The 16,346-nt window shown below is 43.4% G+C and overlaps 1 protein-coding gene across 1 annotated transcript; it reads right to left on the bottom strand.

The window, feature by feature from the left end:
* Window positions 1-279: 279 nt before the first annotated feature.
* TUBB1 (tubulin beta 1 class VI) lies at window positions 280-13,100 on the bottom strand. The gene is made up of 4 exons (XM_075350369.1): window positions 12,976-13,100; window positions 5,458-5,566; window positions 5,257-5,367; window positions 280-3,323 (listed from the first exon to the last, which is right to left on the bottom strand). The coding sequence occupies exons 1-4, from the start codon at window positions 13,030-13,032 to the stop codon at window positions 2,227-2,229; spliced, it is 1,374 nt and encodes a 457-aa protein (XP_075206484.1). The 5' UTR covers window positions 13,033-13,100; the 3' UTR covers window positions 280-2,226.
* Between the last annotated feature and the right edge of the window lie 3,246 nt (window positions 13,101-16,346).

The raw sequence follows: 16,346 nt of genomic DNA, 5'->3' as shown, positions 1-16,346 counted from the left end.
GTACGCACACAGCACTTTTCACCTCTGTGATGTATGGAAACTGGATAATACTTCTGTGATAACCAGTAAGTAATCCGCTTCATGTCTAGTCTAACCAATTCCTGGGTGTGAGATGGTTCTGCACCTGCAGCCATGTCTCTAGGCCCAATTGTGCGACACACCGGCGGTGTACTTCTTACCTCCTAACTGTGTGACAACTCCTGTCTTTACAGTTCTTATATATACCATGGACCTTTTTTTTATAGCATTTTAAGGAAATGTGTGACACCACTCATGGCATGATTTTGATCCTTTATTAAGCATCCAGAAGATAAATACAAGCAAAGCCATAACGGAAGCTGAAAAAAAATCAAACGCACTGGCGGAGCGCTAAGGGGGAGGACGATCTTCAGTCTCTAAAATCTTTATTTTCCCTTTTACACTTAATAACGGAAGCTGACATCTTAGTCATTTACCTTTTTAGAGCATAAATCTGAACATCAGCAGTAAATATTCACGCACAATGTGGCGGCGTCAACGAGTTGCAGGAGCATTAAAGAGAGAACTTTGCTTTCTTGTTGGAGACAGGAAAGAATCATTGGCCTAAGGGTACAGTTCCACTTGCGCATAGCTTCCGATGTGAGAGCATGGGAAGCCATATGCTAATGACCCTCTGCTGCGAGCGTGAGCCGAGGGTCATGCAACCGTGATACGATCTTGCGATCAGATAACAGCTGCAGAGAAGACTGGGGGGGGGGGACTTTTTCTCCATCTCTGCTGCCTGTCTGCGTATATCGCACTGTACTCGGATGACACGCGAGTGCAGTGCAATGTTTCACACGCCCCCATAGACTTGTATGGGTGCGTGTGAGCCGAGACTCACTGCCAAGCACAGCATGCTGCGATTCATTTCTCATGCCGATATGGCATGAAAAAATCAATCACAGGTGGACATTGCCCCATAGTTTTGCATTGGTGCGAGTGCAATGCGATGTCTTATCTGATTTCACACGTCCCTGCAAAACGCAAGTGGAACCAAGGCCTAATATACACAATAGAAATCCCACTATACGGCTTTGTTTATATCAGCTGTGGTGCTTTCTGCTCCTTTGACGGAAGAAATCGCATAGTGTGCAGCTCCAGCACTACTCACTATCAAAACCAGACAGACCTAAGGTCATGATCTGCCGTATGACTGATCCAGCACAGTGTTATGACTTCCATTACATAAAGGGAATCTGTCAGCATGTTTTTGCCATGAATTCTGAGAGCATTGGGCAAGAGAGCCTGATTCCAGAGATGTGTCACATACAGGGCTACCTGTTGTAGTTTAAATAATCTCCTGCTGATAAGACGCTGATTTTATCACTAGAGGACAAGTTGTCTCGTGCCAGCTACTCGTCCTGCTCTGTGTAACATGAGAATCACCACTAATTCGCAGCTTTCTACCTACACACAGCATCCCTGGCTGCCAATCAGTGGTGTGGATGGGGTTATACAGCGCTCACCATTCAGAACACTAGTAGATCTGCAGCAGAGAAAATAGTGTTTTATCAAAATTGCAGAAAGCAGTCCAGTGAACAACGCTGGAATCAGGGGCACTGCCCCTACATTATGCTGCTCCCAGATTACATGGAAAAAACCTGCTGACAAATTCCTCATAAGGAGATGAACGGAGCCTCACAGAGCCTGGGATTCTTACACATGCAATATTTGACAACAGCAAAACATTTCTAAAAGCTCCTCTGAGAATCGCCTTTTACAGAGCGACCACTTTGTGCCTACAAAATGGCTGTCCCAGATCTTATTTATATACAGAAAATAATGTACAGGATGAGCAATGTATTGTGTTCTAGAACGTGTAACGCCCAATTTCCACAAAGCATCTGGGCCTCATTCAGACATCCATAATTTTCATAGCTAGAACGTGCACATTATGGGGTTGTTCATATGTTTTAGGGAGGGAACCTTATCAGTTTTTTGTTTTTTTACTAATAAAAATTGATGAAACTATGATAAAAATCTGTTCCTGCCTACAGATGAAAAAAAATGTCTGAATGAAGCCTTAAATATAGGCCTCGGCCATACGATTGCAGGTTATATGTCCTCTGCTAAGAATATCATTGGGATCTGTAATACTGTTAATCATTGAATAGACCTATGATTGGGCCAGGACTTGTGGCTGCATTAGAGTTCTCTGGAAGAGGCCCAAGTTATTTCAGTACAAGGAGTACTGAGAGCGCTCTTCTACATGTACACCTTTTTTATAGTCTCTGTTATATGTACTACTTCTGTTTCTTCAACTTCTTCGTCAAAATAGTCCTCCATCTCGGCTGTGGCCTCCTGGTACTGCTGGTATTCTGCAATCAAATCATGGGTGTTACACTCCGCCTCGGTAAACTCCATCTCATCCATGCCTTCTCCCGTGTACCAGTGGAGGAAAGCTTTTCTTCTGTACATGGCCGAGAACTGTTCAGCAATCCGTCTGAAGATTTCTTGGATGGCTGTGTTGTTGCCAATGAAGGTAGAAGCCAACTTGAGACCACGGGGCGGGATGTCACACACTGCAACCTTGACGTTGTTGGGAATCCACTCCACGAAGTAGGCACTGTTTTTGGACTGCACTGCCAACATCTGCTCATCCACTTCTTTAGTGGACATTAGGCCACGGAAGATTCCAGCCACTGTTAGATAGCGGCCATGGTGCGGGTCACAGGCGGTCATCATGGTCCTGGAGTCAAACATCTGTTGTGTTAGCTCAGGCACTGTAAGAGCTTTATATTGTTGGCTTCTGCGGGATGTTAGAGGAGCAAAACCAGTCATGAAGAAGTGAAGACGAGGGAAAGGCACCATGTTGACTGCCAACTTTCTGAGATCAGCATTAAGCTGACCAGGGAATCGCAGAGAAGTAGTAACCCCGCTCATTGTCATGGACACCAGATGGTTAAGGTCACCATATGTTGGGTTGGTCATCTTCAGCGTGCGGAAGCAGATATCGTACAAGGCTTCATTGTCAATGCAGAAGGTCTCATCTGTGTTCTCAATCAGTTGGTGGATGGATAAGATGGCATTGTAAGGCTCCACCACTGTGTCTGACACCTTGGGTGACGGCATAATGCTGAAGCTGTTCATGATCCTGTCTGGGTACTCTTCACGCACCTTGTTAATAAGAAGCGTGCCCATTCCAGAGCCGGTTCCTCCTCCAAGAGAGTGCACCAGCTGAAATCCTTGAAGGCAGTCACAGCTTTCGCTCTCTTTTCTCACTATATCCATCACAGATTCAATCAGCTCGGCTCCCTCGGTGTAGTGGCCTTTTGCCCAGTTGTTGCCAGCTCCCGAGTTACCTGTTATATAAAACATAGATATTCATCAACTTATTCCTGTCTATGATCTTGTCCAAAAGAGGCCACCAATGCATTACCTTATTGATTCTGCCCTGAAGACAAATTCCCTATCTCATATTAATTGAATAACTCCTTTTAGCTTCTGGACTAATCTATAGAATAAAAGCTCCAGAATAAGTTAACGATTACTAATGTGTAGCTCAGGGTTCTCAAACATGCTCGCCGCAAGTGGCCTCCATTTTGCGGCTTTCGGGCACCTGAGCTCCCAAGACAAACAAGTCAGGGGACCACCAACGCCAGCACTTGTTTTTAGCTGAATGTGTGTCCTTGGACTCACTATCAATCGAATTGTATTACGGGGCAGAGACCAGCTCTCCGCACAGCAATTACCAATACAAGTCAACGGCCAATTAGAGGCCGGCATCTGACGTTGCTGTGCCTGTTGCGGCAGCTCATGACATCACTGCCATGCACCAGCTTTTGAGGAGAAAAAGGAAAAGTGAGAATTTTTTTTTTTATGTGTAAAACTACAGAATGGAGGATATTATTATGAAAATTGGACAAGGATGTGGACATTAATACAAGAAAAGGACCAGGATGGGGCTATAACTACAATACGGCACCAGAATGAGGGACATTACCCCAAGATTAGGACCAGGATGGGAGACATTACTACAAAATGGGACAATAGCGAGGACATTACTACAATATGGGAGCAGGATTGGGACATTATTACAAGAAGGGGACCAGGATGAGGGCATTAATACAAGAAAAGGACCAGGATGGGGCTATAACTACAATACGGGATCAGAATGAGGGACATTACCCCAAGATTAGGACCAGGATGGGGACATTACTACAAAATGGGACCATAGCGAGGACATTACTACAATATGGGAGCAGGATTGAGACATTATTACAAGAAGGGGACCAGGATTGGGGACATTATTACAGGACAAGAGACATAATTACAATATGGAAAACAGAATGGGGAGCATTATTGCAGAACATTATACATTATTACAAAATGAGGACATTACTACAAAATGCGGATCAAGATGGGATACATAGGAGAAGCTTTGTAATTTAATTATTTCTTTATTCATCAATTTAATAAACTGATGGTAAAAATGGTCACACTGATGACACACTTATGCAAAACACTGGTGACACCGGTGCCATATTTACTATGGACGTGTAAATGAGGCCTAAATAATAAAAAGCTTATAACTATTTAACCAATTCTACAAAGTGTGCAAGACTTCAATAAGAGGACAGCTCAGACCTCCAACTGATTATGAAATCCAGGTACATGATTTCCGTTATTTACATTTTCAAGGAGGTCTTGGATGTCTTTCTTGAGAAATACATTACCGTTATGTGCACTAGATTCTGTATTGGGGCGTTGATCGAGGGAACAAGTCTGATTGCCTTATGTGGAGTCGGGAGAGAATTTTATCCACAATATGGGGCATTTAGCATCTACCCCATGAGTTTTTTTTTCTTCCTCTGGATCAACATGTTAGGCGTCATTCACACGTCCGTATTTAAAGATGTGAAAAAATGGTATTGGTGTCATCAGTGTTTTGGAATAGCGTGTCTGTGTGTATGTTTTTACCATCATCATTACGGATGGATAAATAAAGGAGTGACAAAGCTTCTCCTAAACTACGTACAGCACACTGATGCCATCCATGTGCTGTACTTGTTTTTCACGGATGTGAGACTTGTATTGGTCATTGTCATCTGTGATACCGGGAAAAAAACGTATATGTGAACAGCTCCATAGATTATAATAAGTATGTGCTGTATCCGTGAGAAAAACGGACGCAACACGAATTTGTGAATGAGGCTTTAAGGTGTAGGTTGAGCTCTATAGACTTGTCAACCTTAAAAGTAGGAAACATACAATAAGGTTATATATTTTCATTACCATGGATGAAGCTGTCAGGACGGAAGAGAGGACCAATGGTGCTGGAGCGTAGACTGTCCATGGTACCAGGTTCCAGATCCACAAGCACGGCTCTAGGAACGTACTTTTGGGCTATGAAAGGAGGGCAGAGAGCACAATATTAGAAATAATCACTGGTAATGACAACGAGAGAAGCAGAATATTTCATGAAGAGATACTTACAATGCGCCTCGTTGAAGTAGACGTTGATCCTCTCCAGCTGCAGGTCGGAGTCGCCTCGGTAGCTGCCTCCATTATCGATACCATGTTCATCACTAATTACTTCCCAGAACTACAGAGAAAAACAGGTCACCAAGGATTTCGGCTCAGTGTAATAACGACCACACATTCATGAACACCCAGAAATCCTTGTGTACAGTGTAATTACCACTATGGAGATAGTTCTGTCCGAACTAATAAACTAATAGCTGAGACTTGCTAATAAATAAGTGGACTATGTAGGGTTCATGTGTAGTGTGTAGTCCTCTCCTGTTATGTCTATGGGGCAGCAGTGGCACTGTTTTAGGATGATAGCACAAACCGTGACTTTCTAATCAAGGGCAACCACTTTAAGAAGGATGCTTGGTGCATTTGGGCTCTCTGCAGCTCAGTATCTTTAGATGGAGACCTCATTTTAACCTCTCCCCATCCAGAAGGAAGAGGGTTACTGACAGCTCAGGAAAGAAGAACACTACAGTGGAAGGAGACTGTTATCCTCATCGCCATTCCGCAGACCTGCCCATGTCCCCTTATCAGTGTCCTCCACAGCATGAAGCCTCGGGCACACCCTCTGCTACCAACCCTGCCAGGCCCCTCTTTCCCTCACTTGCACTTTTACTAACTTATTTACTGACAAACAGAAAAGCTTCAAGTTCCCACCATTGTAGGATTGTATACATTGTACACTGTCTCTCCACTCCTACATATAGTGCTGCTATTCCAAGTAGCATGGGCCTACCACCTATAGCAACACTACTGCCTCAGAATACTCTGAAGATGACAGCTTACTATAGATGTGGCCAGCAATGGTAGACAGATGGCCGCAACACCACCCTATTAAGAAAAAATGTGTATCTTGGCCAAAAATGTGGTGCTGCTCATCACTGAGGTTATAACCAGATATACATCTCCGAGATTGTAACCAGATATATCATCACCGAGGTTATAACCAGGTATATCATCACGAAGGTTATAAACAGATATATCATCACCGAGGTTATAATCAGATATATCATCACCGAGGTTATAACCAGATATATCATCACCGAGGTTATAACCAGATATATCATCACCGAGGTTATAACCAGATATATCATCACCGAGGTTATAACCAGGTATATCATCACCGAGGTTATAACCAGATATATCATCACCGAGGTTATAACCAGATATATCATCACCGAGGTTATAACCAGATATATCATCACCGAGGTTATAACCAGATATATCATCACCAAGGTTATAACCAGATATATCATCACCGAGGTTATAACCAGATATACATCACCGAGATTGTAACCAGATATATCATCACCAAGGTTATAACCAGATATATCATCACCGAGGTTATAACCAGATATATCATCACCGAGGTTATAACCAGATATATCATCACCGAGGTTATAACCAGGTATATCATCACGAAGGTTATAAACAGATATATCATCACCGAGGTTATAATCAGATATATCATCACCGAGGTTATAATCAGATATATCATCACCGATGTTATAACCAGATATATCATCACCAAGATCAAAACTAGATATATCATCACCGAGGTTATAACCAGATATATCATCACCGAGATCAAAACTAGATATATCATCACCGAGGTTATAACCAGATATATCATCATCGAGATCAAAACTAGATATATCATCACCGAGGTTATAACCAGATATATCATCACCGAGGTTATAACCAGATATATCATCACCAAGATTGTAACCAGATATATCATCACCGAGGTTATAACCAGATATATCATCACCGAGGTTATAATCAGAGATATCATCACAGAGGTTATAATCAGATATATCATCACCGAGGTTATAATCAGATATATCATCACCGAGGTTATAATCAGATATATCATCACAGAGGTTATAACCAGATATATCATCACCGAGATTAAAGCTAGATATATCATCACCAAGGTTAAAACTGGATATGTATCTGTGTATTTGTATGTGTGTGTATGTATATGTATATATATATATATATATATATATATCTCCAGAGAGGGACTATCAGTCTGAATACACAGATTGTAAGCAGGTCCCCATGAAATAATCAGGATCTGATGAGAAAGATGTAATGTCTGTTGTTATACTTAGAAGAGTGCGGTGGTTTTGGCAAATAAAGTCTATTCTGACATTGTCTACTGTATATCACAGGTCCGGATTTTCAGGCTCCTTGCTTACAGTCACTGAAGGCGTTTTATTACATTTGCGCTCTCTTATGCTGTAAAGAGCTGAGCTCCTATGTGTAAACTGAGCTAGAAAAAGTTACAAGATTGATTGATACACAAAAAGAGAGAAAATTGCATAACTACGGTATTCATTCGGATGAAGAATACTGAGAAACGCTTCAATTTCTGAGTTCTCCACGTCTCCGCTACTGCCGCTCTCATTTTCTACATTTGTTTTCATCCTTGTGCAGTCGGCCGTCGTATAGATATACAACACTCACAGCTGAATGAAACCTAAAGCCTCCTCTAAACTTGTGAGGAGTAACAGATACATACAAAAGGTAACGAAGACTGAAAATCTCCAGTCACTGCACAATCTGCGGACATGACTGGTCTGAACGCGGCCTAATTATCCCAACAGTGAGTACAGCCTGTATGTAAGGCGCTGTTCACACTACAGCCTGTATGTAAGGCGCTATTCACACTACAGCCTGTATGTAAGGCGCTGTTCACACTACAGCCTGTATGTAAGGCGCTATTCACACTACAGCCTGTATGTAAGGCGCTATTCACACTACAGCCTGTATGTAAGGCGCTGTTCACACTACAGCCTGTATGTAAGGCGCTATTCACACTACAGCCTGTATGTAAGGCGCTGTTCACACTACAGCCTGTATGTAAGGCGCTATTCACACTACAGCCTGTATGTAAGGCGCTGTTCACACTACAGCCTGTATGTAAGGCGCTGTTCACACTACAGCCTGTATGTAAGGCGCTGTTCACACTACAGCCTGTATGTAAGGCGCTGTTCACACTACAGCCTGTATGTAAGGCGCTGTTCACACTACAGCCTGTATGTAAGGCGCTATTCACACTACAGCCTGTATGTAAGGCGCTATTCACACTACAGCCTGTATGTAAGGCGCTATTCACACTACAGCCTGTATGTAAGGCGCTGTTCACACTACAGCCTGTATGTAAGGCGCTATTCACACTACAGCCTGTATGTAAGGCGCTATTCACACTACAGCCTGTATGTAAGGCGCTGTTCACACTACAGCCTGTATGTAAGGCGCTATTCACACTACAGCCTGTATGTAAGGCGCTGTTCACACTACAGCCTGTATGTAAGGCGCTGTTCACACTACAGCCTGTATGTAAGGCGCTATTCACACTACAGCCTGTATGTAAGGCGCTATTCACACTACAGCCTGTATGTAAGGCGCTGTTCACACTACAGCCTGTATGTAAGGCGCTGTTCACACTACAGCCTGTATGTAAGGCGCTATTCACACTACAGCCTGTATGTAAGGCGCTGTTCACACTACAGCCTGTATGTAAGGCGCTGTTCACACTACAGCCTGTATGTAAGGCGCTGTTCACACTACAGCCTGTATGTAAGGCGCTGTTCACACTACAGCCTGTATGTAAGGCGCTGTTCACACTACAGCCAGTATGTAAGGCGCTATTCACACTACAGCCTGTATGTAAGGCGCTATTCACACTACAGCCTGTATGTAAGGCGCTATTCACACTACAGCCTGTATGTAAGGCGCTGTTCACACTACAGCCTGTATGTAAGGCGCTGTTCACACTACAGCCTGTATGTAAGGCGCTATTCACACTACAGCCTGTATGTAAGGCGCTGTTCACACTACAGCCTGTATGTAAGGCGCTGTTCACACTACAGCCTGTATGTAAGGCGCTATTCACACTACAGCCTGTATGTAAGGCGCTATTCACACTACAGCCTGTATGTAAGGCGCTGTTCACACTACAGCCTGTATGTAAGGCGCTGTTCACACTGCAGCCTGTATGTAAGGCGCTATTCACACTACAGCCTGTATGTAAGGCGCTGTTCACACTACAGCCTGTATGTAAGGCGCTGTTCACACTACAGCCTGTATGTAAGGCGCTGTTCACACTACAGCCTGTATGTAAGGCGCTATTCACACTACAGCCTGTATGTAAGGCACTGTTCACACTACAGCCTGTATGTAAGGCGCTATTCACACTACAGCCTGTATGTAAGGCGCTATTCACACTACAGCCTGTATGTAAGGCACTGTTCACACTACAGCCTGTATGTAAGGCGCTATTCACACTACAGCCTGTATGTAAGGCGCTATTCACACTACAGCCTGTATGTAAGGCGCTATTCACACTACAGCCTGTATGTAAGGCGCTGTTCACACTACAGCCTGTATGTAAGGCGCTGTTCACACTACAGCCTGTATGTAAGGCGCTATTCACACTACAGCCTGTATGTAAGGCACAATCACCTAGAGCCTGAACCTTCCATCTGAGGTACACATTGTGCCCATATTCTGCCATCTTAAAAAAACGTATACTGATTAGCTCTCCTCCAGGAGGAAGAAAGCTGAATCTACCCAATAAGTTAACGTCTGACCCTTTAAACAGCCCTTGCAACATACAACTGATCAGTCCAAGAGGAGAAAAAGGCAGATTTCTCTGATAAGATATTACAAAGTATATACAAAATTACAAAGCTTCTTATTCTCATGTGTACTATTAATTTCTGAAATAATTAATACTACTGTTACTCGTTAAGGTCCCTATACATATTAGAGAAAAGAAGATGTAACAGCCTTTTCTGGCAAATGTGTATAGTGGATACAGCCGCACACCAGATGCCATCAATGTATAAGGGAACTCTGGTCCTGCATTACTGCTATATGAAAAAATGAGATTTTTAGTTTATGAATTGGCCAATGCATGTAAGCCCGGACACCAAACGGCAAGGTAAATCTCAATATTCCGGGTCCCTAACTAAAATGCCACTATCTAGGTTAAAAACATCCATGCCTGGCAGCTAGACTAAAAATCTAACTTGAAATGCCACTATCTGGACTAACCTCCATGTCTGGGCACTGTTAGGTGCAGCTGGCACCTATACACACTTGTAGGATGTGCAGGTCAGTCTTTTTGAAATATTTGCAGTGAGTTTTTTTCTGACTGAGCACTCCGCCCTATAAACCAGGTTGTGTTCACAATCCTTATACCAGGAGTCCTAGCTGCCCAGACATGGAGGTTAGTCCAGATAGTGGCATTTCAAGTTAGATTTTTAGTCTAGCTGCCCAGACATGGATGTTTTTAACCTAGATAGTGGCATTTTAGTTAGGGACCCGGAATATTGAGATTTACCTTGCCGTTTGGTTCTGGGCTTACATGCATTGGCCAATTCATAAACTAAAAATCTCATTTTTTCATATAGCAGTAATGCAGTACCAGAGTTCCCTTATACATTGATGGCATTTAGTGTGCGGCTGTATCCATTTTGTATTTGCTAGGTTTTTTCAGCTGGCACCTATACACACATGTAGGATGTGCAGGTCAGTCTTTTTGAAATAAATGTGTATAGTGGTCACCCAAATATTCCCTCCTCCACAGATTATGCCCGGACAGTCATCATGTTTGTTAGTTGTCGGATGAGTGTACTTTAGTCTGGGAGAGCGGAGTAAACTACAACTAGACATTCTTGATAACCTCCCCGAAGAAGAAAAGAAATTCTCATTGAACTTCAAACTGATCTTTTTTTTACTTAGCCATCACCTGTGGAGGAAGGGGTGATTAAAGGTACCGTCACACTTAGCGACGCTCCAGCGATCCCACCAGCGATCTGACCTGGCAGGGATCGCTGGAGCATCGCTACATGGTCGCTAGTGAGCTGTCAATCAGGCAGATCTCCACAGCGATCAGAGATCAGCCACCAACGACCCGTGTAACGACGCTGTGCTTCGTAACCATGGTACACATCGGGTTACTAAGCAAAGCGCTTTGCTTATAGTTACCCGATGTGTACCTTGGCTACGTGTGCAGGGAGCAGGGAGCCGGCTTCTAGAAGCTGCGGACGCTGGTAACCAAGGTAAATTCAGCAAAAACCAGGGACCTCACAGCAGGGGCCAGGTCGTTGCTGGATGTCACACACAGCAACATCGCTAGCAACATCGCTGTTGTGTCACAAAAACCATGACTCAGCAGCGATGTCGCTAGCGATGTCGCTTAGTGAGACGTGGCCTTTAGTTGATGGACCCCAATACACATTAGATCTTAGCTTATTGTGCTAAAAAAATGAGATATGAGAGCTTTACTTTTATGTAAGTAGGAGCCTTAAGAATATTAGCCTTCACTAATGATGAGCGATCACAACCATGCTCGGGTGCTCGGTACACGAAAGGAGCAGTAGGACGCATGTACCAAGCATTTTTCCGGAAGATATTGCCAAAATATGCTTTAATTCCACATTGACTTCCATTATACTCTAGTCAAGCCCGTCCAAGCTTGCTCATCACTAGTTACGAGTACCAAGCATGGTAGTGCCCACTTATCACTATTACGAGTACCGAGCATGGTAGTGGCCGCTCATCACTAGTTACGAGTACCGCGCATGGTAATACCCGCTCATCACTAGTCACGAGTACCGCGCATGGTAGTGCTCGCTCATCACTCGTTACGAGTACCGAGCATGGTAGTGTCCGCTCATCACTAGTTACGAGTACCGAGCATGGTGGAGCTCACTCATCACTAGTTACGAGTACCGAGCATGGTAGTGTCCGCTCATCACTAGTTACGAGTACCGAGCATGGTAGTGTCCGCTCATCACTAGTTACGAGTACCGAGCATGGTAGTGCTCGCTCATCACTAGTCTTCGCCAAGAAGAGTAACCAATTTTCATCGTTTCTGTTGCCCTATCACTATAGATAGGCTGAGGATGTCTAGGGGGGAGCAATTGATGCAGGTCTGGGGGCTGCTATTACTTTCTGTGGAGGACCCCAACATAGAATCTGTTCAGTCCAGCAATCATCACTGGGAAAAAAAAAAATATGGAGATTCAAAGAAGCATTGCATGACCTATAAGACTGTACAGTGGCCTAAACTTTCCTGTGCAGTAACCTAAAGGAAAACAGAAGGAAACTTTTTGGGGGGCAATCAGCATGGAAAGGACATAGATGTAAAATGTGGAAGGGCAAACTTTGTCCCAAATGGCAAAGTGGAGTTTGCCCCATTTCATTATGACATCAGGATCTGTTTTGTGGTTGTCTCTAGGACTGTACTTAAATCTATGGGATTATCTTTAAGGAAAGAGGTAACTCGGCGACAAATGTAGTCCCATAATAAGTTTAGTTCTGCTACATTCGTATCCGCTACATATAATCGAAAACCAGTCACCAGTAAGGCATCCAATACTGCAATAATCGTATAATCTATAGCCACTATCTTTCTATACGTGCCCCCATCACTTGTATTGTGCGTGGGAAGTCGCTCACCTTTGCTCCTATTTGATTCCCGCACTGACCGATCTGCAGATGGACAATTTCACGCATCCTGGACTCCGGGAGGAACGATGGGTCGGTTCTGTGGTTCAAAGACTGTGACGCAGCAAAACTTCACGGGAGGTTATATAGTGGTGCTGACGTCACCGGCCGCCCTATTATCTCTGCACAAGCAGAGGGAGTGTAGAACAGGGGATGGGTGGGTGACCGACCCACTGAGTCACCCACAAAATACAGAAGGGTGAAAATAATCAGGACTATTAATTAAAAAAAATAATAATAGTAATAATAAAAAATATATTTAAATATGTCATACAATTATGAAATATATATATATATATATATATTTCATAATTTTATGACAAGCTGGGTTGCAGCTGGAATGGCCCTCATTTGGGCTCCTCTGCTTTCCCAGAGTCCTGAATGGTGAATCTACCCTTCCCGCAATGCCATTCTCCCCTCCCTGATCACTAGAAGACAGTAGACCTTCCTTTCAGGAGCCTTGGACAGATGGGTGTCGAGCACTGTAAAAGCTATAATTTTACTCATTTTGACCATCTTCAACTTGCACAGAATTAGGTCTTACCAAGAACTTGAGAAAAAGGATATGTAAGAAGGATCTTACCAAGCAGCAGGCGGTTATTTCAGAATATTCAGAATGGAGTCACCGCGGAAGAGATATCCACAGACCAAACCACGTCACCAGCTCAGCGTTATCTCCTTCCACACACACCAGTAACTGAGAATATAACACCCCCCACCATCAACCCTCTATAGTCCCTGAATGAGGAGGCCACACGAAGAAGGTTATCTAATGGTAAAATGTGGCTTATCGGCCTACCATGTCGGTCACCACTGCGTCTTTATTCCTTAAACAGTGCCACACCTGTCTACAGGCCGTATGTGGTATTGCAACTCTGTCATCACTTTAATGGAGCTGAAGCTCAGCAGCAGTGCCTATTGAAAGCCACCATGTTTTTCTAAAAGGGGACATGATGTGCTTCTCACTTCCACGTCAGAGGTGATCACTTGTGATGACCCCACACATCTGTCGAGATGTTGCATGGCCAACAGGTTTGTAATGAATAAGACACTTTCAGAACATCTGCTGATTGCCCTTACGTCTCGGCAGGTGGTTGGAGTTGTACCGTCATCGGTACCGTTCACCTCCCATGCTGAGCAGGCAGCGTAAGATAACCCCTTTAAGGACTATATTATGATGAGGTCCCATCACAGCTTTCATGGCGTCCTGCCCCACCTGTACATCTTGTCCTGTCGGCAGATACTAAGCTGATCTTTGTCCTTCTCACAACCCTGTCTCAGCAGATATACGAAGACCTTTTATCAATCATTAATCTTCAAGCAGTGGTCATTGCTACCATGGTAGACAAAAATAGTTTTTTTTGAGGGATCAAAGAGTTTAATGTATGGGGTGAATATTAGGGAAGGTAAAGGATTCCATAGGATAGAGGCAGCTCATGAGAAGTCCCGTATATGTAATTGGGGAGAAGGTTCTGCTCAGTGTTGTCGGCCATTCATCCATTCATGTCAGTGGTGTTGGTTCTTGGCAGGGATCTGAGTACAGGGATGATCAGTTACGTACATACGGCATCAGGGACCACGGCAATGGTTTATGGCATCTGCAGAAGTAGATAGAATGTGGTGGTGAAATTAAAGGAGGAAGACAGAATATGAAATATAAATAAGATATAGAGAGTAGGAACCTTATTTGTCTTTTAAGGCCTACTTTATAACTTCCTTATATTCTGGCCACTAGGTGGCTCCAGCCCTGCACACAGTGATCACACACTAGTAGTGATGAGTGAGCACTACCATGGTTGGGTGCTCAGGACTCGTTAGGAGAAGTTGGATGCTCGGATGGGCGCGACTCAAGCACCCAAGTATAATGGAAGTCAATGAGGGAAGATTTCCCGGAAGAGTGCTCAAGTTCCCTATTGACTTCCATTATGATCGGTTGCTTAAGTCATTTCCATCTGAGCATCCGGCTGCTCTTAATGAGTACCGCGCATAGTAGTGCCCGCTCATCACTATGCACTAGTCATAAAAAGAGAAGGTGGAATCTTATGGCTTCTTTCTTTTTTAAACAGCGTCACCCATGTGTACAGGTTGTGCGGGGAAAGGCAGTTTAGGGCTGATCTGTAACACTACACACAACCTGTGACGCTATTTTAAGAAGGTGCTATGTTTTTCTAATCCTTGGCTACGAAGGTGACAGCATATCAAAATTCATTTAAAGTACATATGCCCTAATTTTCTAAGGCTAATATCTTCTCTTACGTCTGGACAATAGGGAAGATGTTTGTGCTCCAGAGCTGTTGTTCCTATCATATCAGTCACTATACATCAGTGATATAGAGACGTGGAGCTGTCCTCTGGCCAGCCTCCTGTATACATGGATCCACATTCACTTCCCTCTTCCATACTCTCTCCTCTCGTTCATGTCTGAGTCTTGCCAGTCTACGACGTCTAGGTGTCCTCGTCGGTAGGCAAAAAGCCTGAATGATAGACAACATAGTGACTCCATCTGCACCATTATAGTCAATGGCCCCATCAGCGCATACATCCGAATACTGTTTTGTAGGGGATTCTGATGTAAGCCCCAATGGGACCACTTAAAGGGGGACAAAAAGCAGTGTGAAAGGGCCTTAAATATAAATATAAAGAATGTATGGACTTTTTCCCCCTTATAATAACCAATGAGCCCCCTCTACGTCCATTCTCATGACTGGGTCAGCGGATCACATATTCCATTCCCAAAATGTAGATGTGAACACAGCTCTATAATGGGACGGCAGGAACCTCACCAATATCCACGCACTAAGTATGAACATGTCCCTTTCACACCACCCCAATCTGAACACCACTGTATTACCTCCTTAGTGATTAGGATTCATTTTTTCAATTCTGACGTGTCACCTTATGTGGCAATAACCCCCAGTAATTTTTAAGGTTTTTTGTGACATATTTTATGATAATGGTAAATTTATGTCACGATGTTTTGATTTTATTTATAAACAAATTTCAGAAATTTGACAAAACAATTCGTCAATTTTCAATCTTTGAAGATTCTCCCTAACCCAGATAGTCACCACACAAGATAGCCAGTAGATACCAGCTCCTATCTGCTTTACAGCAGCTGCATTGCAAAATCTTCTTTTAGGTTGCTAGAAGCTTTAAAATTGTGACAGTCATTTTTTCTTTTTTTTTTTCCCACGGAAATTTACAAAACCTATTTTTTTAGGGACATTCAGTTTTGAAGTAACTTTTGGGGGACATATATATTGGGGGAAAAAAAACAAAGTGTTACCCTGAATATATCCTAAACTGCTGTCAGGTCGTTTATA

Source organism: Anomaloglossus baeobatrachus, chromosome 5 (assembly GCF_048569485.1).
Source record: "Anomaloglossus baeobatrachus isolate aAnoBae1 chromosome 5, aAnoBae1.hap1, whole genome shotgun sequence".
NCBI lineage: Eukaryota > Metazoa > Chordata > Amphibia > Anura > Aromobatidae > Anomaloglossus > Anomaloglossus baeobatrachus.
Note: the sequence above shows the minus strand (reverse complement) of the source record. Positions and strands in the feature narration are given on the sequence as shown.

Coding starts and splice junctions, on each gene's coding strand:
- TUBB1 (XM_075350369.1), bottom strand. CDS start 13,032: ATGCGTGAAATTGTCCATCTGCAGATCGGTCAGTGCGGGAATCAAATA. Junction 5,368..5,457: donor CTACTTCAACGAGGCGCATT/GTAAGTATCTCT, acceptor CTCCTTTCATAG/CCCAAAAGTACGTTCCTAGA. Junction 3,324..5,256: donor TCCTGACAGCTTCATCCATG/GTAATGAAAATA, acceptor TTTATATAACAG/GTAACTCGGGAGCTGGCAAC.